Source organism: Hibiscus syriacus, unplaced genomic scaffold, assembly GCF_006381635.1.
Source record: "Hibiscus syriacus cultivar Baekdansim isolate YM2019G1 unplaced genomic scaffold, ASM638163v2 tig00110607_pilon, whole genome shotgun sequence".
Classification (NCBI taxonomy): Eukaryota; Viridiplantae; Streptophyta; class Magnoliopsida; order Malvales; family Malvaceae; genus Hibiscus; species Hibiscus syriacus.
The window spans coordinates 1,275,534-1,296,097 of NW_024062799.1; the positions used below are offsets into that span (position 1 = coordinate 1,275,534).

Genomic DNA, 20,564 nt, shown 5'->3' on the forward strand with positions numbered 1-20,564 from the left:
CCATAAAGACTAGATAAACATTCAGAAACCAACTCCCTGGACTTAAGATGATAATATAAATAACTGAACACCGTAAATACGTTTACTGGGATTATCGCTCCCAGCAAATGTATGCAAATATATACAGTGGAAAACAACCAAGAAAAGTGTACCATCATTTTCCTTCATTTACGAATAAATAAGAAGATAAACCGACCAAATCTTGGTCAGAATATACCAGTGGAACCATCTCAGGTATAAAAGCCAACAAACATGCACATCAAGACCGGAAAGTGCAGGCCACTCAAACGAAAAGTTAATATTCACTATTACAGATAAGGTTCTATTGGACGAAAGTAAATAATCAATAGCTAAGTAGAATAAGGTGTTAGGAAGATATTTGGACATGCAAAATTTTCTAAGTCAAATCTTCTTAGTTCTTACTTCTTAGGAATGTCAAGTCCATCTTCAGACCTCTATCGGTTCAGTATATATCAGTCAAGCACTCGGCAATTTCATGTTTCAGCTGCAGCATCTTTTCCCTCGCCGACTGCATTAAATCAGGATTATAAACGTGCATGTTATTCAGGATATAAAACATAGAGTTCTAGATTATAATGAAGAATTTGAATGCTAAAATGAATGGTCTATGCTGAATATCCTAAGTATGAGGACTTAAACATAAACCAGGTAGCAACCGAAGGATCCCAGAGCATAAACTTGTTAATCCTCATGGTCTTTTTCATAGAGCAGTACTTGGTGATAGAATTCCATAAAAGCACACTGTACACCCAATAGCATAGATTTCCATGCCCACACAAATCCTAAGGTCTGGTGGCACCGAATTCATATATCTAAACCTACACACCAAGGTTTGGTAACTGTATTGACATGTTTTCCAGAACCAAGCATTTGGATAGTAGGTGCCCTACGTAATCTGTGGATGACACATAGTGCCTGAATTGTGGAAAAGCTACCACAAACATAAACAGAAACATCAAACTTGCCTCATGGACAGCTGTGATTCTTGTTTCGGCATTATTAAGTTGGAATTTAGCTGCTTCTTCCACATGCATGAGAAGCTTCTGGTGTGACACTTCTGTAATACGAGACACAGCAGGCATTCAAACTACACAATATGTTTAATCATAATACTAGCTACAAACGTGAATAAAAGACTGCCAAAACATAATTCCATATCTATACATTGAAGTCTAATTTCCCAAAGAATTATCACTTTGCTGCTTCTGAATTTTAAGTTAGTGGTTAGTTTTGCAATGTAACCAGTTTTAAAATTTTAAGCCTCTAACAAATAATTATAGAATATTAGAATAGGGAAGTGGAAGTCATAAATACTGTATTCGTGAACGCAATCACTAATGCCAGAATTTTCAAAGTGCAACTGCTAAATGAGACGGACCTAGAACACCACAGTATTTCTTAAGTCTAAATTTCCTTTAGTCCAATGTTCATAACAGGGATGCATCAAAACACCCTCCATATTCTCATATCCAAGAAAATCTATGGAAAAAAGTAATTTATGTTCCATGCATTGAAAATCAATCAATAACCCAATGAATCCCAGATGTCTCTCCTTATGAAGCAAATGGAGTCACAATTCTTCCTAAGCTAAAAGGAAACATCTACGAAAACAAGATGCAATAATGCAGTCACAATTATGGAACTTATTCAAAATAAATTGTCATGCATTGAAAATCAATCAATAACCCAATGAATCCCAGATGTCTCTCCTTATGAAGCAAATGGAGTCACAATTCTTCCTAAGCTAAAAGGAAACATCTACGAAAACAAGATGCAATAATGCAGTCACAATTATGGAACTTATTCAAAATAAATTGTTGTCATACTTTGTTTCTTCATGATTCCCTTTAGTTCATTTTGGTGATATTCCATCCCTTCAAGGATACTATTGCAATCGAAGAGATGATGATGAATGTCCTCCTTGAACTTTTCAAGTATCATCTTCAACTGATCTTGTTGCTCTGTGAGAAAATATGGCAAATCAAAAAGAAAAATCATAAAGGCTTCCTTGACAGTTATTACCAATATAAAAATTTAAATGCAGAGAACCCCTAAGATTGATAGCACTTATGTCTCAAGTTTATGATAATAACACCCACACATGCCTTTTGGTAAAAACATTACTGCGATGGCTAATATATCATAACTAACTACATGTTAATAGCATGCCTCTGAGACAAAACCTTGCATGTGGTCCATTCAAGCATATATGTGCTGTCAAAGTAGACATACAAGCACCAAGGCTCAATGTAGCTCATTGTGCCAGATCGGTGAACAAGTAGAAAAGCAGTTGAGGCTCTTAATCTATAACGTTGAGATTGGTAAAAACTAATACATATAATCACTTTTAGTATACCATTAGGAACCAATTGCATCTTATTGAAGTCTATCAAGCTAATCAGTTGATAAAAAACTGTCACCTTGCAATCTTGTTTCCAGACGTTTCCTTTTTGTTTTACTGAGACAAGTCAACTTCCCCCTGAAAGAGTATGAAAACCAAAGCTTAAGTATCAATATAATGGGTCAGCAAAGCTTTCAGTTTTAAGTACATACACATCAGATTCGATCTGAGACTCAGCCTTCAGCGACATTGACTTCATCTCATCAGAAATGGACATCAAAATCTCAGAGGACTTTTTTCTAGTAGCTGAGTCCATTTTGCGTTTAAATGATTCTAAAGCCAAAGCAAGCAATGTAATAGCCCTGGAACATAACCAAGCAAAACCAAACTCAATGAAGATAGTCCACAGATGGAAACAGCAGGTATTTCCTTTTCTTTGTTTATGTATTAATAGGGACCTTGTCAATTCATCTTCTTGGTCCTCTTCCAAGGGTTCCTGGAACCAATAACTTTCTCCAGTTCCTGCCCGTTCTGAAGAAAAATAGAGAAGAAACTTCTTTAGAAAGAAACTGATGGGAGGATAAGAAGAGCACTCGATATTCAAATGTTAAGATGTTGTGCCTTTTTGGGAGGGTGACGTGGGACTGAATTCACTAAGTTTGGCATCTTCCTTCCGAAACCGCTTGATTGGGCAATGCTCAAAATTTGGTTTCTCAGAAATAACATTCTCTGCTGAGATCAGATTTTCTCTGTGACCTTGACAAAATCATCAGATAAAGAGCCAAAGGAGCATCCATTAAGAAGGAAAATTTAAAAATCAGAAAAGAAGATGAAATTACGAAGAATCTGTGCTGATGCATAACATATATGCAATACACTTAAGGTTGGCATGCAAATTGAGAAATACAGCCAAGAAGACTAAAAAAACTTGGAGCAAAAGCCTCGCGAGACAAATTACCGAGGATTCTTCTCCAAAGGATAAGTTATCATGAATTTAATAGTTACATCATTCATGGTACGATATTAGAATAACTAACAGCAATTCCAAGGGTTAAGTGGTTTTATGATATGATTTTTGCTCTGAACAGTTTCCCTAAAAAGAATACAAACTGTCCAATCATAAAGAAGCTCAAGAGAAAAAATTAAACTTCAACTTTCCAATCTTTGTACTTCTAGGAAAGACAACCATTGATAATGAATCTATCGGCAGTAATAAATCAGGTAGAATGCTACAACGTGAGCTGGAAAGGCAAATACGAACTCTTCTCATCCCATTAATTGATTGTTTAGGAAAAATGGCTATTTAGAAGTAACTACTGGTAAATCACATCCTAATAAAAGTTGGGAGGAATGCATATTTTCTGTTTCAGAAGAGCATTTTATATACTTACAATCATATCTATCAATAATGGGTGATCCTTCTATGAAGGTTTCAGAGAACTGTTCTTCTGATGCTGATGATGATGGTTCAGAATGCTCATTTACTGCATCAATTGTTTCCTTACCAGGCATTCCGTTCCTGAGTGAAGAAGCTGTATGCTTCTCTGTATCTTCCTGGAACTCAATAAGGAAGGGCAAACGCAGAAAATATAATGGTCAAGTTTAGACACTATTCAACTCCTATATTAAAATCCTGAAAAATAGTTAAGGATACAGACGACTGAGCTTCTGCATTGGATTTAGGACTAGCAGGTCCTGAAGTTCGGAAAGTCCTGAAGCTCCCAATATTTCTTATGGAAAATCCTCTCTCAAAGGGTACAGGACTACAAGTACCTCGCTCTATCTCTACAGTTTTTGGTGTTGGGCTTGAAGAAGTATTTAAAATAGGCGTATTGAACCTGAAAGTTGGACTTTGGAAATCATCTTGTGCATGTACAAAATTCCTCAAGGATATATTACCATCATCTTCTTGTTTATCCCATTTTCCTGGTGATGTTGTATTGTCAAAATTCACCTGCTCATTTGTCTCGTTTAGCATTGGAGAATGAAAAGAGTCCTTTTCTTGAACCTTCTCTAAGTTTTCTCCTCTTTTCTCCCGAGAAGAGTCAGGAAGGCTTTCAATCTCATCTGCATTCTCCTCTTCAGGAGAACTGATGTGATGTGGATCTGTTTTAGAACTTTTGCTTTGCAGATCTTCCTTCGCCAAAAGATAAGATGCTATCTCCGTGTTTCTGCTTGGAGGATAAATCGATTTTAGAGTTAGCAAGTTGCACTTTTGCTAGAGCTCGCTTTTGGATCAAGGAACGGGTTGCGGGCTTCTTAACAGTCTTATCAGGATTTTCTGAAACAATTTCTACATCAACTGAATTTTTTCTGTACTTTATAGCTGTGTCTCCCACATTATCACCACTTCTCCTTTGTTTTGAATTATTGGAACCGACCTTATGAGACTGTAAACTAGATTCAAGACTTTTTGGTGAAGCAACAGTTGCGAACAACTCATGCAGCTTCTTTTTCAAAGTTTCAGTTTGTATGCTGTCAGTTTTACCTGCCTTTTGCTCTAACTCCACTTTATCTTTCCATTGATTTGCACAATTGAACTCCTCCACCCTCTGTGAGTTGTCATCCTTCCTTCCTTTCCTTTTGTAGTTTAGGCCAGTAATGAGGCCATCAAACTTTTGCTGCTCGCTGCCAACATTACGTGCACTAAAGTTTTGGTTTTGAGAAAACGAAAATGAATTTATTTCTGGAACATCCTTCACTGTATTCAGTTTCTTCTCTTTGGGGTTGGACGCTTCTTTTGGTAAAGAGGTAGTCTCTGGATAAAGAGTTTCTCTATGCAAGGATCTAGGAGTAATCCATGGAGACTTAACCTGCTCATTATCTTCAGTTTGATTCCCCTTGGAAGTTCTGAAAGCATCCCCTTTGTTTTTTCCCCCCGAGGAAATTCCAACGCTAGGTTTGTTTCTTTCTGCATTTGCCTGTTTATCCTGATCTTCCTTGTTGCCTCCAGGTTTTCTCTTAGCTAAAGAGTCTACCAATACTCCAATTGAAATCTTTCTAGATTGGCTGGATGGACGAAAATTGCTGCCAAAACTTCGACAGTCACTCATTCGATCCTGAAAAAAAATTCTGGGCATCAAACACTAAATTTCTCAGAGCAGCTATTTGAGCTTCAATAAGTTACCGGAATAGTAATGCAGTAACAGGTATACCAATTCACTGCTATTAGTTTTTCTCTAATATAAGTATAAACCTATTCAAAAATGTCAACATTAAATAATTAGGACATTCCGCAAAAACAACACCAAGAAGTTGCAATAACTTGAAAATAATCTACTCGTAACAAACAATGCAGTTGAATAGAATTGCAAAACTAATCAAGTATTAGAAAATACCACCACATAATACTTTAATAAAATGCCATAGGTCGTAAAACTAATATGTTATCCAGAAAAGCTTATGCTAAGCAGGCCATGCTAGCTAGAAGCAACCTGTAGAGAAACCGTTGAATTTTAAAAGAAGAAACAAACAGAGAAATGTACACGTCTAAAACTCTGTTTGGTTATTGGGGAAATGCAAAACGCAAAATCATAATTCAAGTCATGCGAGATATAATCTTAGGAGATCTCTCTACTTTCTCATGAGATGCCAAGTTTTTAACCGTTTTTTTCTCTACGATTTTGTTGTTTCCCACAACCAAACAAATCCTAAAGCAAAGGAAGAGGCACCAAATCATCAGATCTCAAAGGAAATCATAAAAATAATAATAGATATTTAGCACAATATCGATGATCCCATGCTACAACAAGAAAAAATATTAAACGAAAATCATCCAATCCTCAATTTTTCCAATCACAAGAAAAACCGTCAACAATATATTAGAAAAAACAATAGCAGAAATTTGAATCCAAACAGCTATAGAAAGGTCAAAAGTATGCAGTCTGCGAGAAACTTTAAATCCAAAAACACGAACAATGAGAAAGCGGAGCCATAAATTCGCAGTATAGTTATTCTTAGATCTAAAAGAAAAACGTGAAATAACATTTGAGAAAGACATCCGATTCGAGAATAAATTGAAAATGAGAGAAACATCATTTCAAACGAGTCACCTTTCACCTGATAATTAAAGAGCGCTGGATTTTCGGTTTTGCTCGGCGATTTTGAACGAGAAAATTGTAAGAACTGAAAAGAAACGGTAGACTTGCAGAGTAATGGTCGTTTTGGGAGGAGAAAGAAAGAAGCGGGAAAAGAGAAACCTGTTGTGAGCAGCTTGAAACCGGCATGGTTTTTATAACCGGACCGGTTAACGAACGGACATGCTATCGGTTTATTGGTTCAACCGGTCGAATCGGTCTGACCGGTTAGAAGAATCGGACGACGTCATAATTATTTAAAATATTAAATAAAAATACTAAAAATATTTAATAAAAAATAATTTTGTATATCACAAGTCATATTCAAAGCATGTCATAACATATATGAGTTAAAAACCATAAAATCAAGTGAAACAAAATGATTCAAATTAACTATAACATAATATTTAAGGTAAAACATATTAAATAATAAATATAATTATATAACTATAATAAAAAAATAAATTTGGGGCTAAAAAATCATAACAAAATGATATTGTTTGGTTTAATTTTTTTTAAAAAAACAATCTCACATGGCTAAGAAACATAGAAGAACATGAACATCCCAAAAGTCTAAAGAATAAAAATATGAGAACAAAACAATCCCACATGGCTAAGAAATATAGAAGAACATCCCAACTAACATCTATAAATAATAGAGGTAATTTGACATTCAAAATCATGAAGTCTTTTGGTGAGCATAGAGTGAACTATTCTTTCACTTCAATCAAGCTCGAATTTTAGGCTTCAATCAAGCTTCTAAATTTTTTTTGAGTTCAAGCCTTTTCGAGTTCAAGTTTCAATATTATATTTCGAGTTCGAGTTGAACTTGATAATTTTTAGTTCGTGAGTTTGAGTCGAGTTGAGCTTACTTTTAAAGTTTGAGTCGAGCTCAGCAATACTCGAGTTCGACTTGGCTCGTTTAACAAACGACGTCGTTTGGTTTATTTTTTTTTTTAAACAAAATTAGTGATTTTCAGTGGTCCGGTTTGAACGGTTCAACGGTTATGGCTGGTTCACTAATAGCGGTTCAACCGGTTTAGTTTAAACCGGACTAGGCAACGATTCCCGGTTGAACCGATTGAATTGGTCGGTCCGGTTTTCAAAACAATGGAAACCAGGAACTCATAATTTGAAACGTACTCAGAAGTGTTACCTTACACGCGGTGCGTAATGCGCATGTTTCTTAGGTCAGTGTCTATAATTTCCCTATATCCTTTTGATATTTACAATTATGGCGCGTTTAGTTCACAGAATATAAGATTATCAGTGGGAATGTAAGATTACTAGGGAATAGGATTACTGAGAGTGTTGTATTTTGTGTTTAGTTGGCTTAGCAGGAATGTAAGATTACCGTGTTTGGTTAAAGGAATAAAAGATTATTGGAATGTATATTTGACCAAATTGTCCTTATTATATATTTATTTTTTTAACAAGTTAGAAAATATTTATATATTTTCTTTAAAAAAATTTAAATTCATAAAATTTATAAAATGTTTTTACAAAATTGAAAATATAAAAAGATTTAATGAAATGATAAAATTTTATTTTAACCCCTGAACTTCATATAAAATTTTAATTATAGATTTTTTTGTAAATCTAAAATAGTTTAAGAATAATTTTGTAATTTAACCTTCGTAGAATTTTTATTATTCAATGACAGAAGAATGATATTTTTGAAAATAAAAATAAAAATTTAAGGGCATTTTAGTCCAAAACGTCGGTAATTTTACAATACCTAGGGTACGTTTGGTTCAAGGAATATAAGATTACCAGTGAAAATAGGATTACCGGAATGTAACATTACCTAACACATTACTGGGAATGTTACATTACTGTGTTTGGTTTGTTTGGCAGTAATGTAAGATTACAGTATTTGGTTGAAAGAATAAAAGATTACTGGAATTTATATTTTACCAAATTGACCTTGTTTTATATTTTTTGTACAAGTGAAATTATAATTATTAAATAAAAATTATTTATATAAAAATTATTTATATAAAAATTCATCTATAATATATTTAAATAAAAATTATTTATATAAAATTCATCGATAATATTTTATTTTATTTTTTAAATATATCATGTATTATTTTAATTTTAATTAATATTAAATTTTACATAATTTATCTAAAAATATATTAAAATTTTACTTCAACATTTAATTAAATGTTCAATAGTAGGGATTTTTAACTTTCACTACTTCAACATTTAATTAAATTTTACATAATTTATCTAAAAATATAATATTTAAATTTATAAAAAGTAATTAACATATTCGAAAACTAGCACATTACTTGCAAGACATATACTACATAACAAAAAGAAGTATAACATTAATCATCAAAAGTTTGTACAATGTTCAGACTTACAAAAGATAATAGACATGACATTCTAAACTTAATCATATATGTTGGCTATATTATATACACAAAAAATTATCCAAGTCAAAAGATTAACTTAGTTTCAAGTTAAAAGATACAAGAAATATAACCTCATGACTGTAAACAGAAACTTAAAACATCATTTGTTTACTTTTTTTTATAATAATCATTTATTTACTCTTAAAACAACTTTATTGGGAGGGATAACGACATCATTTGCCATAAAATAAATTAGCAACATTAAACTATAGTGACTTTTAGAACTTTTGCCATTACCTTTGATTCTGGCATTCAAACATTTTTGTCCAACTGAGTTCGAGAATTTCTCCTAGCACTTTCCAACACGGTTTTATCAATAGTAATAAAGTAAGCTGCAATCGATACTGTTAACGAACAAAGATAGTCATATTATTACTCGAGGAAGGTGGTGTGACATTTCAATTTCTCTCCTATTTCTATGTCCTTAATGGATATTCAGATCAATATGATGTCATGCAGATATCATGGAATCATCAATTCAAGTTACAAGATCCCTTTTTGCTTTGGTTTGCTTCAAAGGGAAAACCAATCATAAGTCGTGCATCTTATAACATACTATGACTAATCTCTTGAGCAACTGATACTATAATCGGTACATGGATATTATTTTTTTAGGAACAGTTGGATGAATAAAATACAGCACAATCAGAGATGAAAATACATGTTTTGGACTAGAGGGAAGTTATGATAACAAACATGATTAATGTATGGCTCCATTTGATGCAATAATTCATAGCCCTATAAATGACCAAAGTTAGTCGTGAGCAATGCATTCAGCAAGTGATTGAAATTTGAAACAATGAGAAAGAAATAAAGAAGTGATGACATGCGATAACTTGTTTGAAGTATCAAAGATGAGCATCCATAGTCCCACGGACAGCTTCCAGAAACTCAAATCGCTTTTTGGCTTCAACATTTGAAAGAGCAGTAACCTGTAATTGTAAACCACAGTAGTGTAATTACCATCTTGAACCAATTTTGAACTATCAAAGCAACATCAATTTAGAAATCATCTGCTGGCAAGTCACTCACTAGATTAAAACGAGCATGCTCAAATGTTGACCTTGCATTATGAAGTTCCTAGAATAACGCCAACCATGTCAGACTAAAATATCCATCAACATTATATCTACGCAAGTAAGAATGTCAAATACATGAGATTATAAACCATTAAAGCAAGCCATTTTGCAAGATACCTCTTCCAAAACATTGGCAATATTACTCTGTACTTTTTCTTAGTGAAAGAAACTTTTTACGAGCATGCAAGATTACACAAAGCAATACAATGTAACAATTAATTTGATTTTAGGCCAACTCCAAATTATATTATCACATTCAATCAATGAAAATAAAGAAAGCTAACAAACTACACAAGCAAAATAAATTTAAATTCTAAAGCACCTGGTCGTAAATGAGACTAGCCTTGTCAAAGTGTTTACGTGCTTCCTGCACTCAGATAAGATATTTTAAAACAAAAAGTTTACAAATAAAAATACATGATCTAGAATTATACACAGATTATAAGAAGTTGGATGAATCTATAGCAAAGTGATAAATAAATAACCTATGTTTCTCTTGATAAGACTGTTTTTACATAACAAAGGTTAATAAGGCAGTCCAGCTTTTAGCTAGTTCCAAATCCTCACAACTTTACAGGGTAACTTAAATCTCAAATGAGAGAAAGGCAATTACCTTGACCTCAAGTAAATAAATATTGACAAACTGCAGTAATTTGTCATTTAGCTTGGTTTCAACCTAGAGAGAAAAGAAAGCATTTCATAAATATTATTGTATGTTAATATTATTGGACAATGAACTATATAGTGTCAAAGTTCAATATAGCAGTAAAATTTATATTCTCACAATTTTGAAAAGAAAGGACAGTTTTATAGAACATAGATGGTGTTAAATATCCATGAAGAAAACAACCAACAAAAGATTAGTTACTACTGACATTTCTAAATTATTATCATTTCCTTTCACCAGGTATTCACAGCAGCAGTTGGAGAATGCCAAAGAGTGAATTTATCCAAAACCAGTTATCTTAGGTCCTTACTCCTCAGTAATAAATTTGAATTCATGTTAAAACGATAGTTCAGAGAATTACATGGGACCGAATAACTTCCTTGTATGTTCCAATTTCTCTCAATGCTATGGTAAACTTGGTCATAACCGGCCCTAAAGAAGCGAAAAAAGGTTCAATTACATATATGATTCCAAACCAAAATATAATCTAAATGTGATGTTAGAACCGAAGAACAGAATGAAAAAGCTTCTACGGATCGAACAAAAATCAAACCCATTAACAACTGCATTTGACGGAAAAACAAATGCATTTCAAGAAAAAAAAACATTCTTATGTGATTGATTCTAGACATCCGAATGAATATCATGTTAAATTATATTTAAAAAAAGAGAAGAGAAATTTCTTTGCGATTTCTCAGCTGCAAAAAAAAGGAAATGAAAGAATAAAAATGCCAACCTTGAGAGAATTGATGGGCTCTAAGCTTTTTCACGTCATCAGCAGGGTGAGGAATTCTCGTCTTCAGAAGGACTCCAAGCAAATACCTAATACGCCAGAAGCAGAAATCAATGCCAAATTGAAGAAGAAGAAGATTTTGTTTCAGCAGAATCAAGCGGGGAGAAGGATATTTTAGGAAACAGGGGACGAGAATAAACAAATACCTAAGGGAGATGGGGGACTAACATTCCTAGGGAAACAGGAAAAAAAAATTGTTGGTATTAATTTTTGATTGGTACTTGGAAATGTAGAGAAACCAAACGTGGGTATCTTTAACCCGGAAAAAAAATTCTCCCTAGGAATGAAATATTCTGTGAACCAAACGGGACCCTAATGGAAGGGATGTAATGACATTCCCGATAATATATCCTAAAAAATTAACTAGTGGTAATAAAACATTATCGGGAATAACATTCCCGGCCAACCAAACAGGAAAATGTAGATTTCATTCTCATAGGAATCTCACATTCTCCCATCCAAACGCCCCCTTAAGATTAGACGCCCAAAGGATGAGGCGGCGGTCCACCTAACAAATTTGAGATTTCCTGCCCCCGTGAAAATCTGCTCTCTTATCCTAATAAAAATCTAATTTATCCTATTTTTTTATTTTATAAGAAAAATACAATTCAAATGCTTGTATTGTATTCACAATTATATCAAAATTTGCAATGAATTAGTATTATATTTCCTCCGGGGACACATAGATATAGCTCCTTCGATGAGACCATTTTCCCACCCACCTACCAAGATCATCTTCAATTACTTCTAAAAATTTAATTTATAATTTTTTTCTTAAATCTTGAATACCAAACATTCATGATTAATCGTCATCGTATCATTGATCACAATTTATCTTTCAAATAAAAAATAAATTATCTACCATGAATATAGTTATCTTATTACTATGAATCATAGTGCAAAATATCATTTTAATAAGATAATATTAATAAAAATATAAAATAACCATAGTTAATAGTAAATTATAGTTAAATTAATCATAGTTAATATTAATAAAAATATAAATCAATTTGTAATATCATTTTAATAAATGAATGATTGTTATTTCTATAAATTAGAGGTTCGAGCACCAATAATTGTACATGGTATTTGAGCATTTATTGCCAAATTGTTGAGAATTTCTAAAACATATATTACCACTTATAAATCACCTTAGATTAATAAAAAAAAGAATATTTTATAACTTTTAATAGTTGAATAACTCAATGAAACAATAACCTATAGTCAAGGGATCATTTATGTAGTTTATCCAATAAAGAAATATAGTAAAAATGGTAAATTACACATTTTGTAACTGGGCTTTACTCTCTCTCTCTCTTATTTCACTCATTGTACTTTTAATTTTTTTTATTTTACTCACTGAATTTTATAGATTGATTTTTTGTCACTCCACCGTTAAATAAATAAACGGCATTAAGACATGACAACTTACATCAAAATGACGTCGTTTTGAATTCTTGAAAAAAAAATTTAGACTAAAACAACGTCTTTTTGATTAAAATATGGCCATGTCATAACGTCTTTAATTATTTAACGGCGGAGTGACAAAAAAATTCAATCTATAAAGTTCAGTGAATAAATTGAAAAAATTGAAAGTACGATAAGTGAAATACAAGAGATATTTAGGGGTGAGCATTCGATTAAGTCGATTCGAGTCAAAAAATTTCGAGTTGACGAGTCATATTTTACAACTCGAACTTAACTTGAAATTTTTTGGAGTCGAGCCGAGTTATTCGAGTTTCTATACTAATTTTATTATAAATTATTTATACTATTATGACAAGGATTTGTTACAATTTTTTTGCTTTCTCTAACCATATAAGATATGTATATTTTATATTCTTTTCACATTATAATGTTATTTAATATATCAAATACAATATAAAATTATGAAATATATTCATAATATTATATTTTAAGGGTAAAATATTGATGACAGTATAAAGGAGTAAAGGAACTGATGGGAAGAAAGAATTTACAAACGATTGTAGTTAAAAGATCAAATTGAGTAACATAGAAAGTTAAGGTACTAAATAAAAAAGAGAAAATACACTTTTTGTAAAAGTAAGAATTGAAGTTATATAAGTATTCTATTTTAGTATATGAGCACATGGTTCAAATTTGGTAAAAATATGACTTAAAATAAATGATGAGTTGAATAAATAAGGAAGTTATGAAAAAATGATGGACTAAATTGAAAAAAATGATGGACTAAATTGAAAAAAATTATCAGAAAGAGGAATAAAAAGTACATATGTATTATACTATGATTTAGGAACATGTAGTTCAAATTTAATAAAATATGGACTTAAAATGAAAAAAAATTAAAAGAATAATGAAATTAGAGACTAAATCATAAAATTATCAAAATATTTAATCTATTTTTTATTTTTTTGAGTAACTCAAAATTTCGAAAACTCAATTATTAAAGATAGTAAAAGTTCAGTTACCAAAGTGTAGTTTTTCCCAATAAAAATTGAACCAATTCAAACCTGTAAGTATCACACTAGATTTTTCCTCTTGAAGATAGCATAATCTCGCCAGAGTCGAACTTTCAATCTTCAATCGCACGTTGTTTTAATTAGCTCTCATGGACCTTTCTCTACTCCGGTCGTCGACCTTTGTTTCCCCATTCTCCAAGCCCAATCACCAGCTTCAGCCACGCTCTTATAAACCTTTCAAGCTCCGATGCTCTGTCGCCGAGGGCCCCACAATTTCCTCTTCAAAAATTGACGGCGGAGAATCATCCATCGCGGATTGCGTGATCGTAGGAGGTGGTATCAGTGGACTATGCATTGCTCAAGCTCTCGCCACCAAGCACCGTGATGTCGCTTCCAATGTGATTGTGACGGAGGCCAGAGACAGAATCGGTGGCAACATCACTACCGTTGAGAGAGATGGATATCTGTGGGAAGAAGGACCCAACAGTTTCCAGCCGTCCGATTCCATTCTGACCATGGCGGTAGGTTTCTCTTAATCTGCATTTGGTTGAATCACATTTACTGTTATACGATTAATTTTATAGTTTGCTACTCAATTGTGCTTCATTGCACCAGGAATTTCAGGTTTACTAATTATGTTAGTGTCCATATGAACGTGTGCTTATTGTTATAGGTGGATAGTGGATTGAAGGACGATTTAGTTTTAGGTGACCCTGATGCGCCGCGATTCGTACTATGGGATGGGAAACTAAGGCCTGTACCCGCCAAGCCAACTGACTTACCGTTTTTTGATTTGATGAGTATTGGTGGAAAACTTAGGGCTGGATTTGGTGCTATCGGCATTCGTCCTCCTCCACCAGTTTGTTCTCTTCACTTTCTTATAATGTTTTTCATTTGTTTGGTTATACATAAGAAGTGCGTGGCATTCTTGTATTTGCATACCGTTTTTATGTGTTGAAGTTTCTCATATGGTAAGACTTTTGGCAAATGTGACAGGGTCATGAAGAATCAGTAGAGGAGTTTGTGCGTCGTAATCTTGGTGCCGAGGTTTTTGAACGCTTGATTGAACCCTTTTGTTCAGGTTCTGATAATCATTGTCTTTGGATTTAGCATTTTTTCTCTTTTAATCAATTCACAATTGTTATACCAGAAAAATTATTATTGCTGCAGGTGTCTATGCCGGGGATCCATCGAAGTTAAGCATGAAAGCAGCTTTTGGACGGGTATGGAAGCTTGAAGAGATTGGTGGTAGCATCATTGGTGGCACTTTCAAGACAATCCAGGAGAGAAATAAGACACCTAAGCCTCCCAGAGACCCGTAATTATGAACATACTGAGGCTTCTTATTTGATCATTTTTACGATATTTATTTTCATCGCGCTGATTGGTTATCTTACAGGCGTCTACCAAAGCCCAAGGGCCAAACAGTTGGATCTTTTAGGAAGGGACTTGCCATGCTGCCTGAGGCAATTGCTACTAGGTTGCCCTGTCACCATTCTAATTATGATTTAGCCTATGTAGTTGTTCTAAAATGTCAATGTGCTTCTATGCCCATCTTTACATTTCAGGAGTCAGGATCCTAATTAGTTGTCTTGACTTGGCAGTTTGGGTAGCAATGTAAAATTATCGTGGAAGCTCTCCAGTATTTCCAAATTGGGAAATGGAGGGTATAGCTTGATGTATGAAACACCAGAAGGAATGGTCTCTCTTCAGAGTAGAAGTGTTGTCATGACCATTCCATCTCATGTTGCCAGTAACTTGTTGCATCCTCTCTCGGTATAGTTCAATATCTTCCTGCTCCTTGCTAGGCATCGGTTTATGAATGTGGTTAATAATACTTAATATCTAGCATAGAAGGGTCACTCCTTTATGTTGCTCTGTTTAAAATGTTAAATTATCAAAAAGTAGGCTTATATGTCTGCGTCTATATGCTTGCATAGAGATACATGCGTGTGTTTTAAATTTTGAAATCTGAGTGAAGTATGTACTTCTCCCATATTTGATTGAGTGCATAATGGCCTCGTTTGGACCGCTGAATTGTGCATCTTTTATGTGGTCTGCCAGCACGCTATATCATTTTAGATATTCAGCTTTATGTCAGTCCAGTTTCTTTAGAAATATTCCATGTACGCACTTTTTGTTGGTGGATCTCTATGATTTTCCTGGTATACCAGTAATGTGTATTCATGCCTTAAATAGTACTTTTACCAAGAAGGGGAAATTTTCTGAAGGAAATGATTGCCTAAAATAATTTTGAGCCCATGTTTTAGTTTTTTTCTAATTTTGTTTAGAATTTTACTGTTACTTCAGTCTTTTATCCATTTTTGTACACTTCGTAGGCTGCAGCTGCAGATGCACTATCTCAATTTTATTACCCTCCAGTGGCGTCAGTCACAATCTCATATCCAAAAGAAGCTATTCGAAAAGATCGATTGATCGATGGTGAACTTAAGGGGTTTGGACAGTTGCACCCTCGCAGCCAAGGAATTGAAACTTTAGGTAACTCCATAATTCCTGAAAGTAATGTAGCCTAGTATTATGCTGAATGTTGCTTGCAGTAAAAGTTTGCTTTGAGAAATTTGATTGATATACAAAAAACTTGCAGGGACTATATACAGTTCAGCACTTTTCCCCAACCGAGCTCCACCTGGCAGGGTATTGCTTTTGAACTACATTGGAGGAGCTACCAACCCTGGAATTTTGTCCAAGGTAGACATTGTTTAAGATATAGAATTTGTTTTATTTTTAAGGAAAATGAAGTTATGGATAAGGACACATTTGGTAGATGTAGATGGTCTCATGCTCTATATGCAGAAAAACAATTTGTTGTTGTAGACGTAGTCTCTCTAGAGGATATAACGAACCTGTATGATCATGGACTAACTAGTCTGCCAGCAAGCTTTCATATAAGATGGTTAAGATCATTGACAGTTCCAACTTTTATCACTACCATGATTTGTCACATGAACCTAAAAATAATGCTTTCCATGATTTGGAATTCATTGCTCAAATGAATTGGCTTGTTTTAGGTCTGTGTAGGCCATCTAAATATTTGCATGATTCTGTTGAAGAGCTACTCTTCCTTTTGTTTTGATGTGTATTATGCCCATTTTTCTAATTCTAGAGACTAGAAACATATTCTTCAAAGTTCGTTCTTTTTCCCCTTAATATGGTTATATTTTTAAGTTCTGATTGATGCTCTGTTTTTTTTCTTCTTTAGACAGAAGGGGAACTTGTAGAAGCCGTTGATCGCGATTTGAGAAAAATGCTAATAAATCCTAATGCAAAGGACCCTTTTGTTTTGGGTGTGAGAGTATGGCCAAAAGCTATTCCACAGTTCTTAGTTGGTCATTTGGATCTCCTTGATACTGCAAAAACTGCTCTCAGGGATTCTGGATTCCATGGCCTGTTTCTTGGGGGAAACTATGTATCTGGTGTGGCATTAGGACGATGCGTGGAAGGAGCTTACGAGGCTGCAGCTGAAGTGAAGGAATTCCTGTCAAATTATGCATACAATTAGTATAGGAATTTAAGTTGTCAGACTGCAAATGAAGAAATCTATCGTTGGGTAGTATCTCTTCATCTAAAAAGTTGGGCAGGGTTTTGCTGTTAGTTCCTTGATTGCTTTAGGAATTTTTTTTTATTAGAATTGAGGGATGCATACATCATGCAGTAAGAATCGGAACATAATACTAAAACATTTCATCTTCCTATTAAGTTGGCATACTAAAATGATTGGGTGACGAGCATCAGTTTTGTCTTTCGGTAGTAAATCTTTTCACTATTGTGATGCTTTTATTTATTTATCTTTTGAAACTTTATTACTGAATAGAAAAGGTACATGCAATACGAGAAGCCTCTTTAAGAAATCTCCTTAAACTTAAGCGGGGAAAAAGAGTGCAGTCAAGTAATGTCTCAAAATACATAATCCACCCTTAAGAAACTCAACCTAAAACACCCGGGGGGAATGAACTCAAATCCAATTCACAAGCCAAACAAACCAGAAACGGTGTATAAACAGGGCAACTAGAACCAAACTTTAGCCACCAAGCTTATTAAATGGGCGATCTTCCCTGGCAATGAGCAAACCTACCGCCCAAATACAAGACCTCCTTACTAGGAAGAAGAAACCTGTGGATTATTCTGCTTCGGAATTCGCCCCCTGGGCAGGTGATGTCCCTATTGCCAGCTTTGCTAGCTTATCAGCCGTCAAATTACAAACTCTAGGAATTTGTTTAACTTAAAACTTTTCTCGAACAACTATTGCTGCAATAGGGCGAAGTATATGCGTCCATTCGGGTGGAGCATTAAACGGATATAGGAGCCAATTCACCCCTGCTACACAATCACATTCGATTATTAACTCTGCAACCTTGAACCACTTTGATTCTAAGAACAGCTTTATAGCATGCTCGACTGCTAAAATTTCCGCTTACACAGGAGTTCCGCACACGATTGGAACCGAAAAAGATATCAGCACAGAACCATTAAGGTCACGGAGAATCCCACCAATACTTCCATCACCACCGTCGCCCACATAGCGCTGTCTAATTGAATTTTAGCGATCCTCTTGATGATGGAATCCAAGATGGATGTGGCTTCGTCATCTTCTTCTTCAAGAAGGCATCGACAGCAAGAGCTAAATCCGCTGTCATATTTTCTATGCTAAGAGGGGAGGCTGGAAAATTGGCCTTTAGCCAGCAGACAACTCGGAATTTAATGAGAAAAACCACCTGGAGAACATCTAGCCTTTTTCCCTTAAAAACCATGCCGTTCTGATGCAACCAAATAGACTAAATTACAGCGAATGGCAATCAACTCCAAATTGTCTTACAATGCAAATTGGAAGGGAGGGATTCGCACCAAATCATCACGAAACTAATAGGTTCAATTTAAAGAGTAATCAAACTTCCCACAAAGAGAGGAAGACTTCCCAAATTTTCCAGAAACCTCACAAGAGAAAAATAAATGCTCGACAGTTTTCAGAAAAGTCGAACACAACGGACACAAAGAATCTGGCAGCGTGACCACTCTCTTGACCAGTTCAACCCGGATTGGAACTCTTCGATGAAATACCCTCCAAACAAAAGCTTCCAATTAAATTCCGCTGGTCCACTCGGATGAGAAATGTAAGAGTACATTTGAGAATAAGATATTGAAAATGTAATTTTATTTAATAAAATTATTAATATTCAGAATGTAAGATTTCATTCATTTTCCGCTACCTTTGCACGGTTATCATCCACAGATGTTTCGCTCCCAACAGTTATGTGCGTTATCAACAATGCAGTCATGGCAACGACCTGCTTCTATGGTTGACCTTGAAACTGTTACCGCAGCCATTGCTTCTGATCCGAATATCACCGCAGCCTTAGCTGCGGCGCCTATTTTGACAGTTATCGGAACACCAAGTAACAATGGTGGGAATAACAGTTCCTCCAATGGGGTTCATAATCTTCCTAGATCACCACAGCTATATATATTCACTTTTTAGCACAGGCTCAAATAATCAATTCGAAAGAAGCTTTCATCTGTTTTACAATCATATTAATAGGTCCCTAGCATTATGTACGAACAAAGCGCCCTCGGTAGTAAATGAATTGCTGTTATTTGTTGAGATCTCATGTTCGAGCATCAAGAATGTCAGAATATAAACGTTCAATGTCAAAAGGTCAAGATATAAACGTTCAATGTCAAAAGGTTAAAAGTTATATTTAAATATCTTATATTTAGCCCATATATATAGCATGGTGAGTTTGTATTTAAATTATTGGGTAAACTATTTAGTAACTCACTTATTCATACGGTTTAAATAGTCGTGTATGCATTGTCAATGATTAAAAAATATTTTGAATGTATACTATATGTATTATAATCATCCTTATACTATTAAAATAAACAAAAATAGACACATCACCATATAAACTACTTGTATAAAATCGCTAAAAATAAACTCTTATAAGATTTCTAATAAAATCAGTTCAAATTTAGACCAAAATCTTGCTATAAACTAATATTACCTGATTAAATATTTTAAAGTAATAAAATAATTTAATTTAAAAAATTAGCTAATAAATTTATGACTTAAATATAAAATAAGTGACTAAACTATTCTGCTTTTCACGAACATATTACAACAGAACAATTCAATAGCGGGTTTTTTTGTCCTACAGCAGCATTTATAAGTGCCGCAAAAAAGCTTCCTGGTGGAAAAAAAACGTCGCAAAAAAATGCTGCTAAAACTAACTCCACAAAAGTTATTGACGTTTGTAAATAAAAAAAGCCGCTATATACCATGATATTAAGTGGTGTTTATGTAAAAATGTCACTATATACTATGATATGTAGCGGCGTTTGTTATACTAAAATGCCGCTAAATGTTAAGCCATATAACAACGTTTGAGAGTAAAAAAGGCCGAAAATGTGTAGTCCTTTAGTGGGTTTTCATCTTAAAACACCACTAATCGAATCTGTTTTACTAATATTATTTTTTTACTGTTTATAGCCCAAATTTAATATATCATGTAACAACATCCAATAACAACCTTGATACGACTCGAATTAAGTAAAAAAATACTTAACAACATAAATAAATTAAAGTTTACAAACATTCAAGTAATGTAGTTCAACGCCAGTAAAGGTAGATGAATACTACAGAGCATTCCCGTAAACGTCGCTATTGTTTTTATTTTTGTGACGTTTTATCTGTAAACACCGCTTTAT

At 33.9% G+C, this 20,564-nt stretch overlaps 2 protein-coding genes across 2 annotated transcripts; one reads left to right on the forward strand and one right to left on the reverse strand.

Moving 5' to 3' along the window:
* Nucleotides 1–266: 266 nt before the first annotated feature.
* On the reverse strand, nucleotides 267–6,518 carry LOC120135397 (meiosis-specific protein ASY3-like). Its single transcript, XM_039151664.1, has 11 exons — nucleotides 6,422–6,518; nucleotides 4,487–5,421; nucleotides 4,017–4,452; nucleotides 3,754–3,916; nucleotides 2,984–3,118; nucleotides 2,821–2,893; nucleotides 2,575–2,724; nucleotides 2,442–2,500; nucleotides 1,848–1,982; nucleotides 987–1,078; nucleotides 267–529 (listed from the first exon to the last, which is right to left on the reverse strand). The coding sequence occupies exons 2-11, from the start codon at nucleotides 5,413–5,415 to the stop codon at nucleotides 464–466; spliced, it is 2,238 nt and encodes a 745-aa protein (XP_039007595.1). The 5' UTR covers nucleotides 5,416–5,421; nucleotides 6,422–6,518; the 3' UTR covers nucleotides 267–463.
* A 7,457-nt stretch (nucleotides 6,519–13,975) lies between these two features.
* On the forward strand, nucleotides 13,976–17,474 carry LOC120135362 (protoporphyrinogen oxidase 1, chloroplastic-like). Its single transcript, XM_039151642.1, has 10 exons — nucleotides 13,976–14,362; nucleotides 14,515–14,700; nucleotides 14,838–14,922; nucleotides 15,012–15,159; nucleotides 15,241–15,321; nucleotides 15,446–15,617; nucleotides 16,181–16,340; nucleotides 16,447–16,550; nucleotides 17,062–17,377; nucleotides 17,414–17,474. Exons 1-9 carry the CDS (start codon nucleotides 13,991–13,993, stop codon nucleotides 17,359–17,361), a joined length of 1,608 nt encoding a protein of 535 aa, XP_039007573.1. The 5' UTR covers nucleotides 13,976–13,990; the 3' UTR covers nucleotides 17,362–17,377; nucleotides 17,414–17,474.
* Nucleotides 17,475–20,564: the final 3,090 nt, after the last annotated feature.